The 22,115-nt window shown below is 36.1% G+C and overlaps 1 protein-coding gene across 1 annotated transcript in view; it reads left to right on the forward strand.

Moving 5' to 3' along the window:
* The first annotated feature begins 518 nt into the window (after positions 1 to 518).
* PIK3C2A (phosphatidylinositol-4-phosphate 3-kinase, catalytic subunit type 2 alpha) overlaps positions 519 to 22,115 on the forward strand; it is a 40,761-nt gene continuing 19,164 nt past the window's right edge. The window contains exons 1-12 of the mRNA XM_009892019.1: positions 519 to 1,685; positions 7,478 to 7,578; positions 9,359 to 9,516; positions 12,449 to 12,569; positions 13,258 to 13,369; positions 13,966 to 14,045; positions 14,150 to 14,213; positions 16,725 to 16,868; positions 19,065 to 19,107; positions 19,195 to 19,408; positions 19,492 to 19,614; positions 21,282 to 21,449. Of these exons, the coding sequence (XP_009890321.1) occupies positions 576 to 1,685; positions 7,478 to 7,578; positions 9,359 to 9,516; positions 12,449 to 12,569; positions 13,258 to 13,369; positions 13,966 to 14,045; positions 14,150 to 14,213; positions 16,725 to 16,868; positions 19,065 to 19,107; positions 19,195 to 19,408; positions 19,492 to 19,614; positions 21,282 to 21,449 (2,438 nt within the window). The 5' untranslated portion in view covers positions 519 to 575. The remainder of the gene's footprint in view (positions 1,686 to 7,477; positions 7,579 to 9,358; positions 9,517 to 12,448; positions 12,570 to 13,257; positions 13,370 to 13,965; positions 14,046 to 14,149; positions 14,214 to 16,724; positions 16,869 to 19,064; positions 19,108 to 19,194; positions 19,409 to 19,491; positions 19,615 to 21,281; positions 21,450 to 22,115) is intronic.

Below are 22,115 nucleotides of genomic sequence, written 5' to 3' on the forward strand. Positions count from 1 at the left end.
ATAATCATGGCACAGCAGTTTGATATGTCTATCGTTTTTGTGATGTATTGAAGTAAACTGAAAGTCTTCTTGATAATGTACTTTATCAATGCTACATATTTATATAGTTGTTAGAACAACTTCTACTTCTGAGATTTGAACCTGGGTAAGTGTGCAGAATTGCTCCAATCTGAAAATAGTTAGGTACTTGAATGTAGCTTCTCTGTGTCTTAAGTTGAGTAGTAGAAAAAGAAACCAAGTACTTACTCTACCTACTGGGAAGTACTAGTAAGAAAAATAAATGGGTTTCATGTAGTTCAAAGGCTGTGAATTTAATTGTATGGCTTCTCTTTTTGAGTTTGACCCATACACATGCACCCCCCACCCCCCCAGAAAAATTGGTCTCTTTAAAATTTTATGTCCCGAGTTTCTGAAGGACATGTGCAACCTTGTCAGTTGGTGATGTATGACTTAAAAGAAATCATATGTGGATAATGACTATGTGTTTCTAATGTTTTGTTTCCTTTTCAGGTCTGCTAAATCTGTTCCAAAGCCAAGGGTAGACAACCAGTACAAGGGAAGTGTGGCTTCTTTACATGGACATCTGCTCTTACGGTATGGCCCAGATATCCAGTAACAATGGATTTAAACAGCGCTCATCACCTTCTTTGGCAGCCACAAGGTCAAAAGATGTGGACAAAGAGGAGGCGTTGCAGATGGAAGCTGAGGCATTAGCTAAGATGCAGAAAGAAAGAGGTGTAGCTGGTAATAAACAAACTTTTCATTCTTTAAGCAGCACCAGACAAAAAGCACAGACTCATAACAAACCGGACCATGATCTCATGGTGTTTCCAGAGTCTGATGCCAAGAGCATGGAAGATAAACTAAGTACCATTGACATAGAGAAGCTTACTCATGCCGAACTAGAGAAACTGCTGCTGGATGACAGTTTTGAATCTAGTAAAGTACCTACGTTACCAGTAAATCCTATTTTAAGCCCATCTGTGTCTTCACAATTTTATCTTGGGCCTACGGGTCAGAGAAGGCAGTGGACGCCTGGGATACCAGCACCTGTGACATGCACTTTACCTCCTATTTACCCCTCAGCTTCTTACACAAAACAGACTGGTGTATTTCAGAATGGATTCCATCCAAGTATGTCCTCCTATCGCTCTACAGAACCTATTTATCTTGGTCTTCCAAGACAGTCGCAGTACATTTCATACCCATTGGCAGCTACTACACCTTTCCATCCACAAGGAAGCATACCTATATATCCTCCAGTACTTACACCAGAAATGGCGAAAGTATTTGACAAAATTGCAAGCACCTCAGAGTTTCTCAAAAATGGGAAGTCGAGCACGGACTTAGAAATGACTGCTATAAAGTCTGCAGTTTCTAACCTTCCACCCTCGGAAAGCTGCAGGGATGTTAGTAAATTTGATTGGTTAGATTTGGATCCCCTAAGTAAACCAAAAGTGGATAATGTGGAGACTTTAAATAAGGCAGAGAATGATGGAGAGAGGGCTTCAAGCATGACTGCTGAAGATCCATGGGATGCTGTGCTGTTAGAAGAAAAGTTGTTAGTAACTTGTCATCTGGAAAGAAAAGTTAATGGGAAGTCTTCCGGAGCAACAGTTACAAGGAGCCAGTCCTTAAACATGCGAACAACTCAACTTGCAAAGTTACAGGGCCAAACATCACAGGTATGTATATCAGTCTTTTTAAATTGCAGTATAATAGTAAAGATTAATCATAGTATTTTAAAGACACTTTAAGGTCTGGATTTGGTTTGAGCAGTGTCCAAATAATGTGATGTTACTGGTGTATGTACGTATTAGTGATATTCTGAAAATTGAACATTACTACTGAACTAAATCCTAAAGGAACTCTGACCTTGTGTAATCTTTCCACGTTTACTGAGGAAATTGCTGCTTTTCAACACACTACAAAAAGAAATGGAAATAATCTTTAGAACAACTAACTATTTAAATCACATTGATAAATATTTAATAAGCAATTCACATGATACTACAAAGTAAAAAGATGGCGAGTTAGACATTGAGAGCTTTATCTTGAGCAGCTTTTATCTCAGATTTTGGAAATATTTCATTATATTTCAACCTGTCAGCTTTTTTTAAAAAAAAAGGTAGAAATGTGGCATAGTCCAAACTCTTTTCTGCTCTCCCAGTATCACTTGTGGTCTTTCACAGGACCACTATATTTCTCTTTCGTAGGTAGAAATCTTTCCTCTTGCGCAGGAACGCTAGAGAGATTGTAACTGAAACTTTTTGGTTACACTGTCCTGGAAAGTGGGATGTCTGTTGGGTCAGAAACCCTGTACTTCTGTCCTGGAAGAAGGAAAACCATCTTTGTGTGTTGTTACTTCTATCAAGCAGGGCAAAAAGGATGATTTCTGCTCTTTGATCAGGATTGCTTTTGTCAAAATTTCAAGACAAAAATGTCAACAGAGGCTTTAATTATGACACTGATCTCTTTGGATGTTGAACACATGCAGTTTGTATCAAAACTGGACTGTACAGCAGATGATCAATACTGTAGCAGTGTCATCTGGTTAATTATGCCCCCATAAGAGCATGCTACCCTTTTCCAAGCCCAGTAAATGACTGTAGATAATTTAACTTTTCCTATGTTTTAAGATTCTTTGTGGCAATTTCATCATAAAAAAAAGATAGTACATTTTAAAATACTAGTTACCGCACTAGAAAGAGAATATGAATAATTCTGTATCTTTATTTTTTGGTAGAGAGAATACAAAGGCTGAAGGAGAAGTCTTCAGTGGAAAAGTCAACACTGTGGCAAGGGTGATAGTGGCAGGAAAAATGGTATTTGTAGAAACTGGCTAGAGGAGGGGAGTAAAAGATTTGTTTGCCTTGGAGACTTTGGATTGTGACTGTTTTGAATTTTATGTATTGTCTTTCTGTGTGTTTTTAATAGACTAGGGATGTGGCATAGAAAAACAACTGTTATCAGTCAAGGATATTTTCCAAATTGCTTCTTAATTCTCTCTTCTCTCCCACACACCTGGTGGAGGTTTTTTCCTCAGAAAAAAAAAAAAAGATTTGCTAGACTTTGGCTTAGAGGGCTGTCTAAATTTCCATTGAAGTGAAATTTTTGGCCCCTCATTTGAAGGATTTCCTGTTTTTCTGGGCTAGTTGTCAGTATTCTGGCAAAAGTTTAATAGAAGGCCAGTGGAGAAGGACCAAAGAAAACCTAAACCCAAAAAACCTCTTTACCTCTGTTTTTAAGGGATCGCATTTTTAACATATGCGTGAAGATCTTGTGTCTAACTTAATTTTATTTTTTTCCACTCACTGTGAGCTGTGATGTGTGAGCTCAGTTATTTCCCAGTATTTGGAGAGACATGTAAACTTGGGCTCTTCAGCAATTTGCTTCTTCAGTTTGTCACATTACCTAGTGAGGTGTCTGTCAGTTTTCCAGTGATGTTTGATTGTAATACAACTGTTGACTGGAATAGCTAGACTGCATTGGATCAGTGCTTCTGTGTTGTCTGTAGAAAGTAATATTTCATGGTTGCCGAATGACAGCTGTTTTTATGAATTCCAGAGTTTTTTTGAGAATGCAGGATTTTTAAAGGGTCTTTCCTGCTCATCAGGCTCAATCCCATGCTATTTGCAGATCATGTGTTAACTGATTCATAAAATGCTCAAGGCATAAAATGCCTTCACATGTGGTCTTTTCCTCCTGCTACTTTTGATTTAAAAGCTGTTCCAGACCCTCACTGTCCTCATCAGTCATCTGATTTCAAGCAGAAGTGCATTCATAACTAGTTCTTAGCAAATGTTCTTCTTAGCAGGATGGAACAGCAGGTATTTAAGATAAAGAATCATTTTGATCTTTACCTCAACATGTTATAAGATGCAGTGACTCTCTGTCAGCTTTCATTGCAAGCTCTGTGGGTGAGCTTCTCTTTCCTGTCACTTTTTTTTTTTTTGAAGATGGCTTATGAGAATTTTAGTTCTCTATGTGAGAGCCAAGCGTACCATGTGCCTTGTACAGTGACATGAATTAACTCTCATTACAGGTAGGGGCATCCTGCTTGATACATTTTTATTGCTTTTGCTTTATTCATGATGTCACCACATCAACACGTGTCAATCCTGTAGTCAATTAATATATCTGATTTTCTTAAGCTGCCATCTTTTTCAAGCAAGTTCTTAGTTTATAGCAGAGTCCTGCAGTGAATGCCTAATTGAAGGTTCAAGATTTACTTTCCACTTGTGTTCCTCCAGTCTATGGTTAACTAGTTCTGGCATAATACTCCAGTTCTAGTCTGTATTATAAAGTTAGCTGATGATACAAGACTGAATTATCAGCGGGGTGTTTCTGCTGCTTGTGCTGAGTTAAAGAAGATAATAAATAGGTCTAAAGATGAGTCTCTCAACCGGATATCCTTTCAACATAACCTGTGGTTTTTGCTTTACCTTTTGCCCATCTTCTACTACTACTTTGTTTTCCAGTTTAAGTGATTTTTCCATCTGGTATAGTACGAAGCTGAGTTATTTAGCCTCTATTTTTGGCAGTTCCCTTGTATTTTATCCTATTTGCCTCCAGGTATATATTACCTTCAAAGTATATTCTGAAGTCTTGCATCCTGACTAGTCATGAACATTTTCTCCCCTGAATAACTAATAGTCTTGCTGCCCCTTTAAACACAACTATTAGTAAAAAATTCTAGTCATATATTTTGATTCTATCATACTATATTTAATCCCTCAAATCAATAGATTGCTTTGAGCTTTGCTTCATTATTTGAGGAAGTATCTGTATAATCAGTATTCCTCCTTAAATACTTTAGTGTTTGTCACTCTCCTTTCTGAAAGCAGAGGCAAAATCATCATTTTCTCCTATTTTAGGTGTTGTCTTCTCTACCTTTCCTCTCCACAGAGCTGAAGAGCCCTGTGGCTTCATATTCTTGTGTGATTTAATTCAACTTGACTTTTGGTAATTTACTGGGCTTCCGGGTTGTTTTTTGTTGTTAAGAGTAATTGTATTTGCAGACCACTTCTATTTTTGCAAGCTCTGCTGATATGAACTATTTATCTAGTTTGGCCTGAAGTTGATTCTTATAAGTTGTTTCCTGTTTGACTGATTGCACCTCTTAGATTTGTTCATCTGTAAATTAAAGAGTTAAAAACCTACTTGTTGCTCAACACCCTAATCATCTGAGTCCAGTGGATTTCTTGAATAGATTTCTCAGTTTGTCAAAGTTTGTTCTCCTGAAATTATCTTCCACAAAGCGATCAAAAATTAGTATTGAAATTTAACTAAAAAAGCAAGGAGGTATTTAATGTTCCTTATTTTCCACCAGCAGGTAATTTCCAGCAATACATATTTTTAATAATATCAGGTTTCTCTCCTTGGCTAAATGTGACCCTGAGGTCAACTATGGGTAACCAAATAAATGTTGGTTGTTTTTATTTTTCTTCGCTCATTACATTGGAACTTATTGTTTACCCTGGCTAAGCTTGCATGTGTACAGATGCCTTGTAGTTCCCTCAACTTATTTTAATTTAACAGTGGAATAACCTGCAAATTTTGCTGTAAATAATTCAAAAGTGTCACATAGTAGCATAAAGTGGCAGTGTTGTGTCACTGGTGTGACTTTATTTTAATTAACCCCCTTGTGTAGTGCTTTTATACTCTGGTTAGTACTTGTAGTATTACCTAACTTCTTTAAAAAGAGTTCTTAAATGGAGAAAATGTAACGTTTGTATAGCTGGCTTCTTGATTTGAAATTACTGAGTTTTGTGTTGAGTGCTGATCAGCAGTTAGTTGAACCTTTATCAAAGGTGTTTACCTTTCACTTCGTATGTTAACTTCCTGTTTCCTTGTATCATTTATTTTGGTTTTGTTATTGTGTAATTGCTTAAAGAGTACCTGTACTAGATACAATTGCACAGGTTTGTCAGCAGGTCTTGTGCAGTTGCCCAGAAGGATTTTTATGTGATAGAACTTGTCTGAGATGTTAGAATGGAAGAGCCTTTCTAAATTTAAGGTACTATACATGTTCCTGAATCTCACTCCAGATTTTGTGGCTTTACAGCTTCCTGCTCTCATAGCTTCCCATGGTATGGCTAATCCACAATTACATAGAATTTATCCTTTTGAATTGATCGGTGTTCGTGAAGCCAATATTTTAGCTGAAATAACTAGGTGTAAATGCAATTCAAGTGGCAATTGTGGCTTGTCTGTATTATCCCTTCTTTACACGGTACTGCTTAAACAAGTTAATTGCAGGAAAGAAGTGCTGAAAGACCTGACAGCCCCTAGCTGTGCATGTTACAGATTTGACCCCTTTTCTGAGACAGGCTAATTTGACTATATTGTCTGATATGCTCTAACAAAATTAAATGTTCAGCTAATAATAAATAACCCACATACTAGTTTAGTTATTCACTATTTCAAGTATGAATAAATTGTGATGATTTTCAGAAGAACTATAGTGCAATTTGTTAGGTTTTTTCCTGGACTTCTGGGTGGATTGAAGGTTTCTATAAGCATTGTAAAAGCTTTGGATGTAAAATGTAACTGGTCAGAAGGCTTTATCCTCTGTCCGCAATGACCCTAGGTTGGACGTGAGCAAACTCTTTGAGATCAACTTATTCCAGGGAGTATCTGGCTGCAGTTTCGTGAGTTTTTCAGGCTTGTGGTGGCTGTTAGACTACAGAAGAATTACTGCCACCTCAACCCCACTGGTTGTTCCAGCTGCTCTCTACTTTTTGCTTACACTAGCATTCATACAGCTGTATTGTGATTTGGATCAGAAACAGATACGGATTTAAAAACTGCTGTAGTTTGCTTGTGTTGTGGGGGTTTTTTTTAAGCTTATTAAATTTTATTTGAAACTGCAGTTCACTTTTAGCAATTGTTTTTTTTAGATTGGATACTTCAAAGATTGTGGTTCACATATTGGGGAGTTGGTGGGTGCAGATGGCATAAGAGATTAAAACTACAGTAATTTGATACCATGAGATTAGTTCTGAGTTTAGTGTTCTGAATGCTACTTCCTTCCAGTGTACAATTTATCTTTTCCTGCTTTGTAGGAAAAGGTAATCGTGGGCAGAAATGATGTGTAATGGTTTTCTCTGGGACTATACTGAAGGCTGAATCGCAGAAGTGGAGGAAAAAACATTTGTCCATCTTCCTCCTCTGGTTCAGCAAAATCTAGCCAAATTCTAGATCACTGCTGAGAGTTTAGGAACTGTTATGCTTGCAACTTAATCTTAGCTGATAATGATGCTGTCAAATAAATTACCATCTGTAAAGGAGTCATTGGTCCAGTGAATCCTTGCTTTTCATCTTAGTAATGATACACATTTTTCTCCTTATAGAAGTAGATATAAAGTTAATAGTAAACCTCAGACTCATGAAAATCTATCATCTACACATGATTTTGCTGGCTATAGAAATATGTTTGCAGCTATTTAAATACTGTGTTATCTTTGAGTTGCAGAAAGACAATGGGACCACTGGCATGCTGACAGAAAACGTGCTTCTCCAAGAAATTGAAGGGCAGAATCAAGAACTGTCAGCTTTTTCTCAAGCAGTTACAAAGTAAGAAATTACTGAACACAAACTAGCTTTCAGAAAAAGAAAAATTCACTTAGGTTGACAGGGCCAGTGCTACATTTTTTGCTTGATGTGGTGGAATTGGTATGTGTCCTTTTTTCCTTTTCTTATCCCAGTTTTTCCAGGGTTTGTCTTGGTTAGTTGTTTGGGCTTTTGTTTGTTTATGATGGTTGGGGTGTTTTTGTGTCTTTTTTTTCTCTTTCAAAAAATGCAACAGAACTGTTAAGGTGTTCAGCACAAAGGTTTTGGATTATCATATCTCCTCTTTATTCTTTTGGTCCTGTGACTTTCCTCTTACTCTTGTTTTTATAACACTTTTTTTATCCTCAAACTCTTTTTCCGTATTTCCATGTATCTCTATCTCCTTCATCTATTTTTTTTAGTACAATTTCTTTTGAAAGAATTTGAAGTCTCTTTTTTTTTTTTTCCCCTTAGTTGATGCACCTCACTACATCCTGACACTCAATGTCTTTCTAGCCATTAGATGTTCTTGGTTTTATTGCTTCCACAACTGGAATTCCGTAACAAATAAAACCTTTAAACTTGTTCCTGCTTTCATCGGGTGGTGAAGTTTCTTAAACATCATACCAAAGAAAATGGTACTTGGTAACCCAGAATGCTCCTTTTGGTTTGGTTTGTTTGTTGTTTTTTTTTGCTTATTGTCATAATTTAATGACAGGTTGTGTGTTTGGGGTGGAGTTTTTTTGCATGCTTCCTAAAGAAGACAAACTAGGAATCTTGCCTTTTTTTCTCTCAAGATCAAAATCCAAGAAACAATGGGGGAAATAAAGATCTCTGAATGTGAAGGATAACAGCTACTTTTTAAAACAGGAATGTTTATAAAATGAAAACTCCATAAAACCAATGAGAAGTCATATACCTGTGAAACTTACTGAAGAACAACATTAAGACAAAGCTCACATAAAATAAGCTTGTTGCAACAGTTTCTAGTTAAATCTAATTGTTGCCCTTTCTTTCACGACCTAGTCCTTAAAATGCTGATGGACTTTTGACTGGACAACTCTTGCTAGATGGATTCCTGTTGTTTTTTTTCCCATTCATGTCAGGAATCAAGATGGTGAAATAAATGACCATTACAGATTAGTTCCATTCTTAATCTTCTATAATACTACTTCAGTGTTGGTAGAAGATTAAGGCTAAATTATTTTATTGATGTTAAATAGCAGAAAATAAGAAACAGCTATCACATACTGTCTATATGTTACTAGGTGGATGTTTCATATTGTTTGTATCCTAATGAAAAGCCTTTCCCTTAATTTAGGCCTCTTTCTCAACTTCCACAACTTGGAATAACTACCTTCTGTGTAGTATCTAAGTTCAGATTAGGCAAAAAAAAATAAAAGCTTGTAAAGAGTTTTCTGGTGTTTTGTACGAAAGAAATTATGTTGCTTTTAAACTTATTTTTAGCAAATGCCATGGATTAGACTTTTTAAGACTGTTTAGAGCTTAGCTTCTACGGAAGCTGTGTATGTCCTGTAAGTATTGACCTATTAAATATTTTAAGCTATAGAGAAGACCTGCCTAATTATAAGCTAGTTTTTTTCCCCTCTAAGTACCACTTGTATAATTATTGTGGCCAATGCTCTGTTGAGAGTAGAGAAATTAAATGGTCTTTTTTACAAACAATTTAGGAAAAGAGCAAAAGGTAGTCTTTACTGTTCTGGCTTGTGGTTATTACCGTGTTATTTTGCTTTAGTCTTAGACTTGTCTATTGCAATGTTTCATAAGCCTTCTCTACTTTCAGACTGAGGACCAAGTTTCCTTACGCTAATCAGCAAACAAATCCAGGCTTTGTGCTGAGTCCAATCATGCTGCAAAGAAATATAAATGGGGAGAGTGCCAGTATCAAGGTTTCTATAGAAATCGAAGAATTCCAGCAACCAGTAACTTTTACGTGTGATGGTATGTTTCTGCTTTTTAAATTGGAGCTTGCTTGTAAGACTTAGAATGGTGGGTTAAGACTGTACACTCAGTCTAGGCCAATGGCTTTCAGTTTTTGTAATCCCTGGCTCTCAGGTGCGTGGATTTCTTATGGGGAATGTGGAAAAGGTAACTGAAGAACGAACCTAATTCTGGGTCAGTGCCTCCATCAGAAAATATTTGGAAGCTGACAAAGTGAAACACTTTTTAAAACAGGAAAGCCAAATAAACCAGAAGTGCTATTTTATCCAGAGCTGTGAATGTTAAAACAGTTTTTCAAGAGTTTGACCTACTTTATGGTAATCAAGGGGATGACAACACCAGGACTGAGATTCCTAACTTTTAATTTGATTGTTTATTTCAAGACTAACGTGTGTTTAAATAAATTCTTGTAGGCTATCTAAAAGTTGCTGTCAGGAAATAAGAATAAATACTGAAATTATCTATTACTTGACTTCAATATACACTTATGAACACAAACACTAAAATACTGTCATGATGTACCACAACTAGCTGGTCTACTTTTGTGGGTAACCAGGAGTATTAGTTTGGGGTGTAACTTTTAGGTTTACCTTGTTCTTGTACGTAAATTCTGCCGTCCAGACTGCACAGCATGTTTGTATTAATGGCTGTAACTGTGGATGCTGTCAACTTCTGGCAGTTCTTGGTGATAAAATAACTGAGCAACTTACTTTTTAGAGTCTATACTGCTGTAGTTTCTTAGCCCTTGTGTGGGTTCCCATTCCCAAACTGTGTGACCTTGTAGTGGATCTGTGCTATCGTGTATTTTTATCATTTGGTTCTCCATCTGTAACAGCATAGAGTTGGTTTTTCTCAATAGATATGAAACTGCTGCATTGCAAAACAAGCTCTCGATGCTTAAATGTTTTCATTCTGTATTAATTTGCTGGGCCTTATAGTTATTCTGCTGTGATTTTAGTAGTCTTTTGTTAAGAAATGAGGTGGACTGTAAGTGTACCCTCAGAAGGGTTTCTGCTCTTCGTCCTTAAGATTACACTTTCCTAATATTACACAATTAATCCTTTCCTACAAAAGGCTTTAATAGTGTAAATAAAATGCTACAGCTTCGGCCTATTATTTTTTGAAGCTTTGTTAATACCTTGGAATGTGTTTTGCATTCTAGCCCCACTTATCTTACTCTTTGCGCTTTGTGCTTGCTTCCTTTTTTCTGATGCTGAAACTAATCACAGTTAAAGTCCTTGTCTTCCGTAGCTAGTGAAAGATAGGTATCTGTAGCTCGTGCTGTGACTAGTAATAGATGTAAAGTTCTTCTCTTCCCTTAATTCCTTCTGTTCTTGGTCAAGTTGTTGCATACCTTAGCGTCCTAATGCTAGAACTACTTTAGTATAGCTTTCAGTCCTTCTCAGAAGGAACCGGAGCCTTTCAGTGTTCTGATGTCTCAATGTGTAGAAGGGGCCCAGGAGGGAAACAGATGAACTTCAGAGCTTATTTGCATCGTCTATTCACTTCACATTGGTTTGTTAGACTTCATGTGGAAGTACAAGTCTACCTGAGCATGTCAGCAAGAAATTAATGTCTCTCAATAAGACAGGGTGGCGAAAATGTGGTAACATTATCTTTGTATTGCTCCACTAGGCTTTGCAGGACTGGCAGACCTTCACCAATGCAGCCTGTGACTGTAGCCCATAAACTGTTACTGCATCTTTTTTCTTTTCTCTATCAACCACTATTTCTCTGCTGATGGTAGTACAGCAGTTCCATTCTAGATTAATAATAAGTTAAATAGCCTTAACAATGAGTTTCTGAATTCATACTACTTATCATTTCTTGTTCTTGAATTAGATATGGTCATTCTTTATATGCTGTCAAATACCTCTGTGCTTGTAATAAATAGTCATCTGTTTGAGATGAAGCACTTGTATTATCTTGTGAAAAATATTGGTGTGGCATTACCTCTCTGTATATACCATAGTAGTAACATTTCTTAAGAAAAAGAAGATTCAGGAAAACTAGGAAGGTCCCTATAGGGGGGAAAAAAACACCACTCTTAAGGTACTGATGGAAAAAATAAAATGCTTTTGTGTAGTGTTTTTTACAGGATTTTGACGCACTTAGTGACACTTTGCAAATGATTTAAAGGCAAAGATCAGAAACTAGGTAGGGAGGTATAGAGAGCATTTTGTACTTAAAATGTTTGTAGTGTTAAAAAACATCAGTGTGTTTTTCCCCAGTGACATCTGGTGATTAGGGGGGAATGGATTTTGGGTTTGACTGGGATTATTTCTTTTGCTCTGTAGTTGCTGGATGGAAAAGAGACTTTTTTGAAAAGCATTTGGAGCCTGATGTGAAAGTACTGGTAGTTAAGAGTTACTTTTTGCAAAGGGTTGGTGATGCTTACTTGAGATCTGACAAATGGAAAGGGGGTGGGGTGGGGTGGAAAAAAGGACTTCCAGTAGGATATGCCTCTGCTGCAGCTGATACTCACTTCCTGAAAAGCAGAATAAATACAGAACCAACTCTTCAGATAATGATATTTAAACTTTAAGAAGCTCTGGGATCACTTAGATATTTGAAGTCCTTGCTAAATAAGGCAATTCTATAATTTTATAAAAAGCAATCCTCATATAAAAACTCCTGGAAAACAGATTACAGACTATTTTTGTACTTTTGGTCAAGTGACTAGATTGTATCCGAATTTAAAAAGGATTTATTGATTTCTTAAACTACAGGCAGGTTTTATAAGATGCCTGCCTTTGTGGAAAATAGTGAAGATCTCAAACTACGAAATTTAGGAGATTGTAGAAGCATAAGAGTTTTTCCTACAAGTATAAAAATGAACTTCATGAAATAACTACAGTTTGTGAGTGAACAATGGTTAATATCACTTGCTATAGATTTATATTTAACTTTTAGATGTAATTTCTTTAAACAGTGAGTTCCCCTGTTGAGCTTATAATAATGCAGGCACTTTGCTGGGTGCATGATGATTTGAATGAAGTGGACATTGGCAGCTATATCCTGAAAGTCTGTGGCCACGAAGAAGTCTTACAAAAGTAAGCAAACTCTTTTTCATTAATATTTAACTTCATGCTTTTTCATGGCACAGTTACTGGAAAGTATATCTTTAATGATTAAATATGTGAAAGCAGAAATCTGAAAAATGTAGAAGAGTCACACTTTGCACAGAGATCAGAAGTCTTCAGAGTTGCTCTGGGATACAGCCAAGTAGGTTCTCAACAGCTTCCTAGAAATCTGCTCTAATCTGCCATCTGTTGTGTTGAACACAGACAGGGGTTTTTTTAGATGCAGATTTCTAGAGCATTTCTGCAGATGAATGTTGTAGTTTTCAGCTGCTCTTCAAATCCCAACAACTAGGGAAAAAAATAATCTACTGATGATTTCTAATAATCTGAAATAACTGGTTTTGGTTGTTTTTTGCTTGTTTGTCTTTTTTTTTTTTTTCAAAAGTAATGGCTTACAAATCCCTGTTAGTTTTCTGGGTTAGAATATTTGGTTTCAATGTTAGACACAGTAATTAAGAGCTTTAGCAAAAGTATAGATATCTGTAATAGTATACTAAAACTTCTGCAGAAGTAAAAATCGGATCAAGAAGAATGGTGTTGGAGGTTGATTTACCATTTCCTTATTTTGAGCCAACAGGTTGCCTTAAGTATTCCATGTGAGTTTTTTGAAAGACACTGCATATTTTTGGTGTAACTGTAGCTTTCTTTCGTTTAACAGTAAGCACTGCGTAGGAAGTCATGAATATATTCAGAACTGTCGGAAGTGGGATACAGAAATCAAATTGCAGCTGTTGACCCACAGCGTAATATGCAGAGATCTGGCACGAACAGTAAGTACCTCCTAAAGTGCAGCAGCGATATAAATCTCCAAGAAGTTGGGAGTTTGCATCAGAGTTGGTGGATCTGAGGCCATAACCTTTTTGTGTGATTAACAAATTAGTATGTTTGCTTGGTGTTGGGAATTATGTTCTCTTATACTAAGAGAAAGTGAAATACATACTGAATTTTTGCAAGGGGAATAATATAAATATGGATAATCTCTTATGAGACTAAGTACTATAGTTGGAAAAAGTATGCAAGCATTTGAACTAAACTTGAGGCCTGAAAGAGAAGCAGCAAATTTCAGAGATAAATGAAAGTTAAGAACCGTTTTTGAGTATAATTAGATATGTATCAGACCATCGAAGAAGAAAGGAGGAGTATTTGGTATCTGCATACTTAAGCATTTGATTGCTGTTTCTTCCCTCTTGCCCCTGTCCCAATGTGTACGTTTCATAGGCTATTAATTAGTTGGTTCTTTTCCCTTTTGAAAAGATCACCTTCTAGCTTTCCCCTCTTCACAGGTATTAGTAATGAAACTTATAAAACGGTATTACAAATTATAGAAAGGTGAGAAATTGACTTAATATCTAATATTTTATTGTAGGAAGATGATGACAGAACACCCATACACCTAACCAAACACCTCTACAAAGTAGAAAAACCTTTCAGAGAACCTATTATAAGGTAAAGTTATGTGGTTATTTTAGTAATCAAGCCCACTGCTGAATTTCTGACCAAGGTTATGTTGTGCTCTTGTACTTGTGTTCAATAACTACTATTTCTTGCAGGTCTTCTATTGAAGAACTTCTAGATGTGTATCACAAGCAAGTTAACATAGCTCTTAAAAATCAGGTAAGGTCATAGTAAATTATTGCTGAACCAAAAGTAGCACAAGAAAGTTTACTAATGTATTAGCTGGAAAAAAGACTTGCAGGAATTCTTGGGGAATCTAGGATCTGAACAAGCTGTCAAATGGAAATTGGGAATCATAGATTTTTAGATTACTTTTCCTCTTTGCTTCCTGTGTTTTCTTGGAAACTATTAGCTAATCATAACTAGAAATGTATCTTTGAACTCCTGGGGTGCACAATAATCTTTTCCAGCATGTTTGAGGCGAAGTTTAACTTAGGGGAATAGGGAAAAGGTCTGAATTCTGACTATGTGAGGAGTTGTCAGCCATGAATGATATATTGGTGACAGATAAAAATCTACATGAAAGTGAGCAGTAATAGTTGTGTGTAATGGGATTTATAACTGAAGCATTTTGGAACGTACAAGTAAGTTTTACAAAAGGTGTAATAATATCTTATTATGCACTATTTGATTAATTTAAAATCCGCTGTCAAAACCATTGTCTATTTCAGTGTATGATAGGTAGCTTAAAACAGCTTGCATGTGAAGTAGTCTAGAGTGATTTCCCAAATGCAAAAGCTAGCTGAAGATAACCGGCTTTACTAATTTCTAAAAGGAGAAGATTATTTTATCTCTTGATAGTATTGTAACTTGGAGAATTAAATGCTTAGACAACAGCTAACTGTGTTTCTTAAAGAATTGCTGTAAGAACAGTCTTGAAATGAATGACTTAATTACAATACTTGTCACTTCCACTATGTATGTTCGCCTCTCTGGGAATGCAGGTCTGAACAAGCTGATGTCCGCTATTTACACATTCCCTTATTCTTATTTAATTCCCTTGATGGTGATTCACCATGTTCTCAAGGGAGTTTTGAACAGTCTTTTTGTAGAGGAGTGAGATGTTACTGCCTCTTGAAATGGTGGTGGTTTTGTTGCTTTGCTCTTGCAGCTGTTTCAGCTTGGTTGTTTGTGATTTCACAGGCTAGGGTGACTAATGCAAAACACCTCAGTTCAGGCTTATGTTCTTTTCTTTCTATGGTCTTTTTGAGGATGGGAGATGTAGCTTGTAGGTGATGATGATTAGGTCCAAATATCAGCAGTTGTTGCATTTGAAATTGTTTATTTCCTGGAGCTAATTCCTGTACATATTCAGTAGCTGATGCTTGCTAATTGATGTGAAACAGGGTGAAGTATTCCATAAATAACTTGTACATACCCTTGATTTCAGACTTTAAAAGTTATCTATTGTATTTTTATTGAGATTAATTTGAGAGCCTGGGAGGATAATAGCAGTGGAAATTTTGTTTTTCCTGTATCTAGCTGTTATCTTCAAAGTATTAGCTCTGAAAGTATGGCTTAAACATTTACAATGTCTTCTGACTTCTGTGGCTGTTTTCTTACCAGGACAAAGTTAATTGTTGCCACGTATTACCCAATCCAAACACTTCTTGATTGAAATGGCTTCTTTGCTATCTATTTGTAGGAAGGTCATGAGAATAAGTCTGGGAGGGTGGGGGCTGGGAATCAGTTTACATTTTACCAAGAGGATGTTACACTAATCCCTCTTATTTACTTGTAAGTGCTCCTAAGTCGTTGTGAAAGAAACCTACACATTAAGCCTTTAGAAAGTAAAGAGTTATTTTGAAGCAAGTAATTTCATTTTTTACATATGTTGTTTAAAATTGGATGAAGACTGCTTATATTAATAAACAAAACACAAGAAACTTAAGATAATTTAAATTAAAGGGCTTTTCTATTTGAAGATAAGAAGGAAGGGAATATTAGGAGCATCTCGACTTTGTCTTAAGCAGCCTACCAGCATTTTCTATCTCTGATAACAGGAATCTTTTTTGATAAGAACAGATCAAGTTCTTAAGTGTGCAATCCCCCTTCCTTTCCTTCTCCAAGATGACAGTTTGCAATTGCTTCATATGAAAGAACCATTTAATTTAAACTATACGTAAGGCAAAAGTTGCAACAAACTTTATTCAAAAATATATTAAAGTGAATTAAAAAAGATAAATTTCCATAATGGAAGCTATACGGTAGTGTAAGTGTAATTTGAACGTACATGTTTAAGAGGGCTGAAATTGAAACACTACTTCTTTAGCTTTCCTTCGTCACACTAGATCAATGTCTTTTTTTAAAGTACACTTTCTTTTTATGCCATGAGGGAACTTGAGCTTAATGTCTCATTAAAAAAAATACTTGTCTGCCTACAGCTTAATAGAAAAATGGTTGGAAACCTCCTAATGTTTCCTGAGACACCATTCTAGAATCCGTACTACTCCTATGTTTTTGGCATTGATAACTGAGCTATAGAGAAGTTGTCAATACCGAGGTCTTTGTTTAATCAAATTGTAACACCAGAGTTTAATGTAATCGAGATATGCATCTCATAACGAAATTTTCTTGGCAATTCATTCTAAAAATAAAAGAAAATTAAAGCAATACTGGGTTTCATAACTGTGATCAGATCAATCTGTTCTCTCATACATTCCTTATTAGAACCAGCATAAAGCAGTAGATCACGTAATTAAGACTGTCAGAAAAATCTGTTCTACATTGGACTGTGTAGAGACTCCTGCAATAACGGAATCGGTGAAGAAGCTAAGGAGGGCTGTTAATCTTCCAAGGACTAAAAATGCTGAGGTAAACTTTCATACTGTAAATTGCATTCTGTGGTATGCTTTTTAACGCTAATAAAAACTATTTCATAATCTTCGGTAGTTGCAAATACCAGCAACTGTTCAGTCAGGGTTATATTGTTTGGGTTTTGTTTTGAGGTTTCTTTTATTTTACCTGATATCTTCCATTTATCTTAACATCTGTCTACTGTTAATGTATTAATCGTTTGGTCTTGGAATCCTTCCCTGTTCTAAATAGTGACTTTTTTAAAACATTGTTTCCTGGTTCTGTAACTACATACTTGTGTCACAGTAGATGCTACTAAAACTGACCAAGGGGGAAACTGACAGCTAGCTCATGCCCTCCAAAATCAGTGCAGTTATGCTTAAAGGAGGAATTCACATCCTGTATTTTCTGTGCAGTATTGATGTGAATAGCAGTAGCATCTTAAAACTCTTAGCAGTTCATGTGCCTTCATTCCTGAGCATATGGACAAAAATAAAATCTTTCAAATAGCACAGATTTTGATGATAAAACTGCCTTACAATGAACAATTCCATTGAGCAGAATTGGGCTGAAGTCACACTGTCAAAACCAGTCATTAAATGGAGAAGTGTGCAGATAACATTACAACACTGTCTAGCTTTATTTCTGTTGTCCTGCCGCCTTATTAGAGTGGCAGTTCACGTGCTGTTCTATTTAATTTTAGCTTCATCAGTTCAGTGATATATTTGTAATGCTGAGCAGAAGACTTGCAAAAAACACAGACCAAATAAATATAGTTGTCCACTAAAATTCTTGCAGGGAAATGCAGAAGACATATTAAGAAAACTTAGGGAAATACAGCGTCTCAAGTATTTCTTCAATGTTTGCTTTTGATAGGAGAAAACTGTAGAAATAATTAGATTGCAGTGTAAAAATAACTTCGAAAAATAACGCTATCCTAGTGGAATTTGAAAAAAGGTACTTCTTTATCAGTAAAACCCTGCAGTTCTCTCGTGATGAATGTTGACTTAAACAGTAATGTATATGAAGGTATGTAGGATTGTTTACAGAAATAAAAATGCTGTAAAGATTGGAGATGGTTGCATTCAAACTTTACATAAGATATTGTGTTTTTTTTTTTTTTAAATAACTCTTCCGTGGTTGGAAGAAATAGCCAAAAAGTAAAAGAAAACAGTAGATTGTCAAACAGAAAACTACATGTATAGTGCTGTTTCAACAGTTTGGCATCCTGTCATCCAAAAGTATTTGGACTGCTTGACAAGTATGGTGGAAACATGATAGCTTTTCTGAAAGGGGAAAAAGATGTGATTTCCAACCCTCTCCAAAGTTTCCGCATGTCTTTTATAAGAGTGTGAAGTTTTTTGATAGTTAAAACTTAATGTTGACAAGATGCTCAATTAATACACCAACAGTGTAAGGAGAGCTTTCATTCTTCTGCAGCACTTGTAGCAGTCTTAGACTTTCTCTGAAGTATTAGGAATTCAGTGGGTTTTGTTTTTAAATCACATACATAGTTTTCATTAAAAGTTCTAGCTTTATCTGAAGTTGAATTTGGTATGAAATCTTTCTTTATTAGAAGGGAGTAAATTCCCATGATTTGTTTGTTGCCTTTTGGCTTCAACAGTGTCCTTGTTGAGACTAGACATTGCTGTAATAATCTATCGTGTTTAGACTTCCATTTTCGCAGACCAAGAAGCAAACACAGCAGATAGAACAAAGTTACAGTTCTTACTGTTCAGTTTTCTCAGTTATTTAACACTTTATTCATTAAGTTTATGAGCTCTGCCTACAAAAGATCCCTTAAACACCACAACAAAACCCCAGCCGTTCAGACTGAAATTACTGGGTAATGGAGCTAATAGCTGCTGCTTTCATCCATAACAGCCCTGACCAAATTTTATCTCTACTCAGAAAAGTTAGTGTCCTGAGCAATATTCAAATGTACTGTATCTTTTAAGAGTTCATAAAGGGTGTCGAAATAGTTCTGTCTTGACAAAACACGAGCTTTTGAACTTGGTGAGCAGTTGCTGCATGATATGGAAATTGTGATGCTGTCAGTTAACTCTTGAGGAACTTTGAGTAAGAAGATGTTAGATAAACCCAAACATGGTCCTAATTCAGATGTTTCATAACTTCTGTACAAGATACTTAAGAGTAATGGAAAATTAATATGGGTTTCTTGGTATTGAAATTTGCTGTAACTTTACTGTGTAGGTGTCCTTACAGTGTGGCGATGACACTAGCAAGAGCTCACCTGGTGAGTAAAGTTCTTCAATTTTACTTAAAAATTGCTTTCAGATGGCTGTTTGAGGAAGATGTGTATTAAAGATAAATTATAATTTAGGTTCACTGCAGCCTGAAAACCCTCTGAAAGTGAGTATAGACCAGTTGACAAAAGCAGTTGAGGCCCTTCTGCGACTCCACGTGAATTCATGTAGCAGTTCTGCAGCAATTTCTCCAAAAGATAGTAAGAGTACCAAGGAAGCATGGACTGCCACAGAACATCTCCAGTTCACAATATTTGCTGCTCATGGAATTTCTCCTGGTTGGGTATCAAAGTGAGTAATTTATTAACTGTAAAATTCATTCTTTTATAGATTTTTTTTTTGTTTGTTTAATTTACTTTCTTTTCCTTGTCCAGTTACGAAAAGTACTACTTGATTTGTTCTCTGACCCATAATGGAAAAGATCTGTTTAAACCTATTCAGTCCAAGAAGGTTGGCACATACAAGAACTTCTTCTACTTGATTAAATGGGATGAACTGTAAGTGACTTTAGCATGTTAAAACTCACTAAAATATTTTGGTTTAGCTGGTACCTACCTAGCTAGCTGCTGAATACAGTCATTCAAGCAACTCTTGCTTCTGATTCCATTTGAAGTGTTGAAAGAACAATGTGTGAGGCATTGACCAAAATAAGAAATGTTTTTCGACATGGTATTTAACTACTCATTTTAAAAGTGGGAATGGAAATACTGGACAAGTGCCCTGTGCTAATATGATTGTAGTATACAGCTATAAGGAGTTGGGAAGGTCATAGCATTCCTTGTGATGGGAACAGCTTGTGCTGCTTAAAGAAGGATGAATAAAGCTTGCTTATAAGCAGTGCTCAAAATATGTAAATGGAGAGGAAAAGGAACTCACTTTTACTAACATAAACGCTGAATCATTTTTTGTTCCACATATATTGTAACAGCTTTGTATCTGAATTGAAATATCCAATTTAGGATTATTTCTATAAAGACAGCAGATGCGTAAGTGCATAAAAGCATCTGTCTATAGCATATGAGAATGTCTGGTTTCAGCTACTAAACTTCTTTCTAAAAAGAAACTTTTTAGAAACTACTTCTAAAAAGAAATTTAAAAGTCTCCCTATTGGGCAGGGGAAGAGGGTAGAAAGGAAGGGCATGCAGAGGAAAAATAGGGAGAGGGTGGCGGGTGATACTTGATAACTGAGAGGGGAACATATTTTTCATTATCTATGCACAGCTTACTCTTTTCCACTTAATTATCAGGCAGCCTGTCATAACTGGAGCATCGGGTGAGCTCCATATTGCCCTATATCAATTTTCCTGACTGTTTCTAAAGGTCAGAGATAGACCCTGAGGAATACCCTGAAAGTCTGCAGTGACAAATTATTTCAGACCAGGAATGAGATTTTCAGGTTCTAGAATACCTGCCTTCAGAGAGTACTCCAACTACCATTTTTTCCAATATTGCAAGGGATTAATTGTCAGATCTTTTGCTGGCAAGTACTAGTGTATTACAGTGAAAGATGTGTTAGATTGCTTGTAAGCTGCTTAATATAGTTGTAGTGGTTTATAGTGTAACTAGCTTAGTAGTATGCTGTAATAACTTTTAGAATGATATTTTGATATGTTAAAGAAAAATCAAACTTAAGGAACACCAAGCAATAAAAACAGTAAACAAAAATCTGAGTTTGAATTGATCAGTGAGGTGTATAGTCCTCAGCTGCTTTCTTTATGGGTGCCATTTGAATTTAGCTCTCAGTATTTCTTAGATTATTTCATTTGGTTGGGAAGCTATTGTCAGCTGACTCTTTAAATCTGAGAGATTAGCAGGCAGCCAACATGGAATTGTGTATGTCTTCCTAGTGAGTCGAGTGGGAAGACTGGTTATGCTGGATAGTGCAGTTCTGTGTAAGGAATGTGATTTTAATAGACAAAGATGAAAAAGGGTTGTTCCAAATCTGGCTACAGTGCAGAAGTGTAATCTAGCATGCTTTGCAAATTATTGGTATGGGAGATAAAGTGGAGTGAAATACAATTGTGTGGAAATCTGACACTTTTTCTCCAATGTTAATTCACTTTTTGAAAGCAAGAGGCATCAGTGGCTTATATGGATAAGCCTGTAACTTACTAACAACTGTCTTTCCTCTGACTGACTTATTTTTAATACTTTTATTTTATAGAATAATTTTCCCCATCCAGATTTCACAGCTGCCTTTGGAATCAGTCTTATGTCTGACTCTGTTTGGAATCCTAAATCAAAGTAGCGGGAGTTCTCCTGACTCAAATAAGCAGAGAAAGGGCCCAGAAATTTTGGGTCAGGTTTCTCTACCTCTTTTTGATTTTAGGCGGTAAGTATGCAAAATATGGGTAAGAGTATTAATATTTACTCTGTGTAAGACTTAAAAACTGCCTCTGCCACTAATGTAGTAGGCCATGATAAAGGTAAGAATCGTAAACTATATTGTTACAGAAATAATACCTTTAATTAAATGGGGTACAAACCACAGTCCCGTCTTGTAGTATTTCCATCTAACTGGCTGAAAAAACTTCCCTGCTGGATGAAGTTGAATATTGTTTGGGTGAAAGTGGTTTTATTTGCAGGAAATCTTCATAGTAATGTGGGCCAAAAGAGGTCATATTAGTACCAACTGCTGGATACTTACAAACAGTTGAGTATGCAAGCATAACTCAAGTTGTTGTTTGAGGAATCCACTGATATTTAGATGTTGCCCTATAAGTCACATGCAGTTGAAGTATCCGCAGGTGTCACTGTCTACTGAATTGATAGCCTCCCTTCTACTGAAGGAGTATGGTCTTGGTAGGTGGCAGTTCATGCGTTCTAATATCCGATTAGAAGATCTAAAAGTACGTTATATTGACGAGAGGCAGTTCCGTCAGTATTCACATATATTTCAGCAGATGAAGTGTAAATAGCCAGTTCTTAGCCAATTCATGAGCCACAGTGATAGAGAATGCAACTTGCAAAAGAAAGTATTTGCAGAAAGGCTTGGATT

This window comes from Charadrius vociferus, unplaced genomic scaffold, assembly GCF_000708025.1.
Source record: "Charadrius vociferus isolate BGI_N301 unplaced genomic scaffold, ASM70802v2 scaffold179, whole genome shotgun sequence".
Lineage (NCBI taxonomy): Eukaryota > Metazoa > Chordata > Aves > Charadriiformes > Charadriidae > Charadrius > Charadrius vociferus.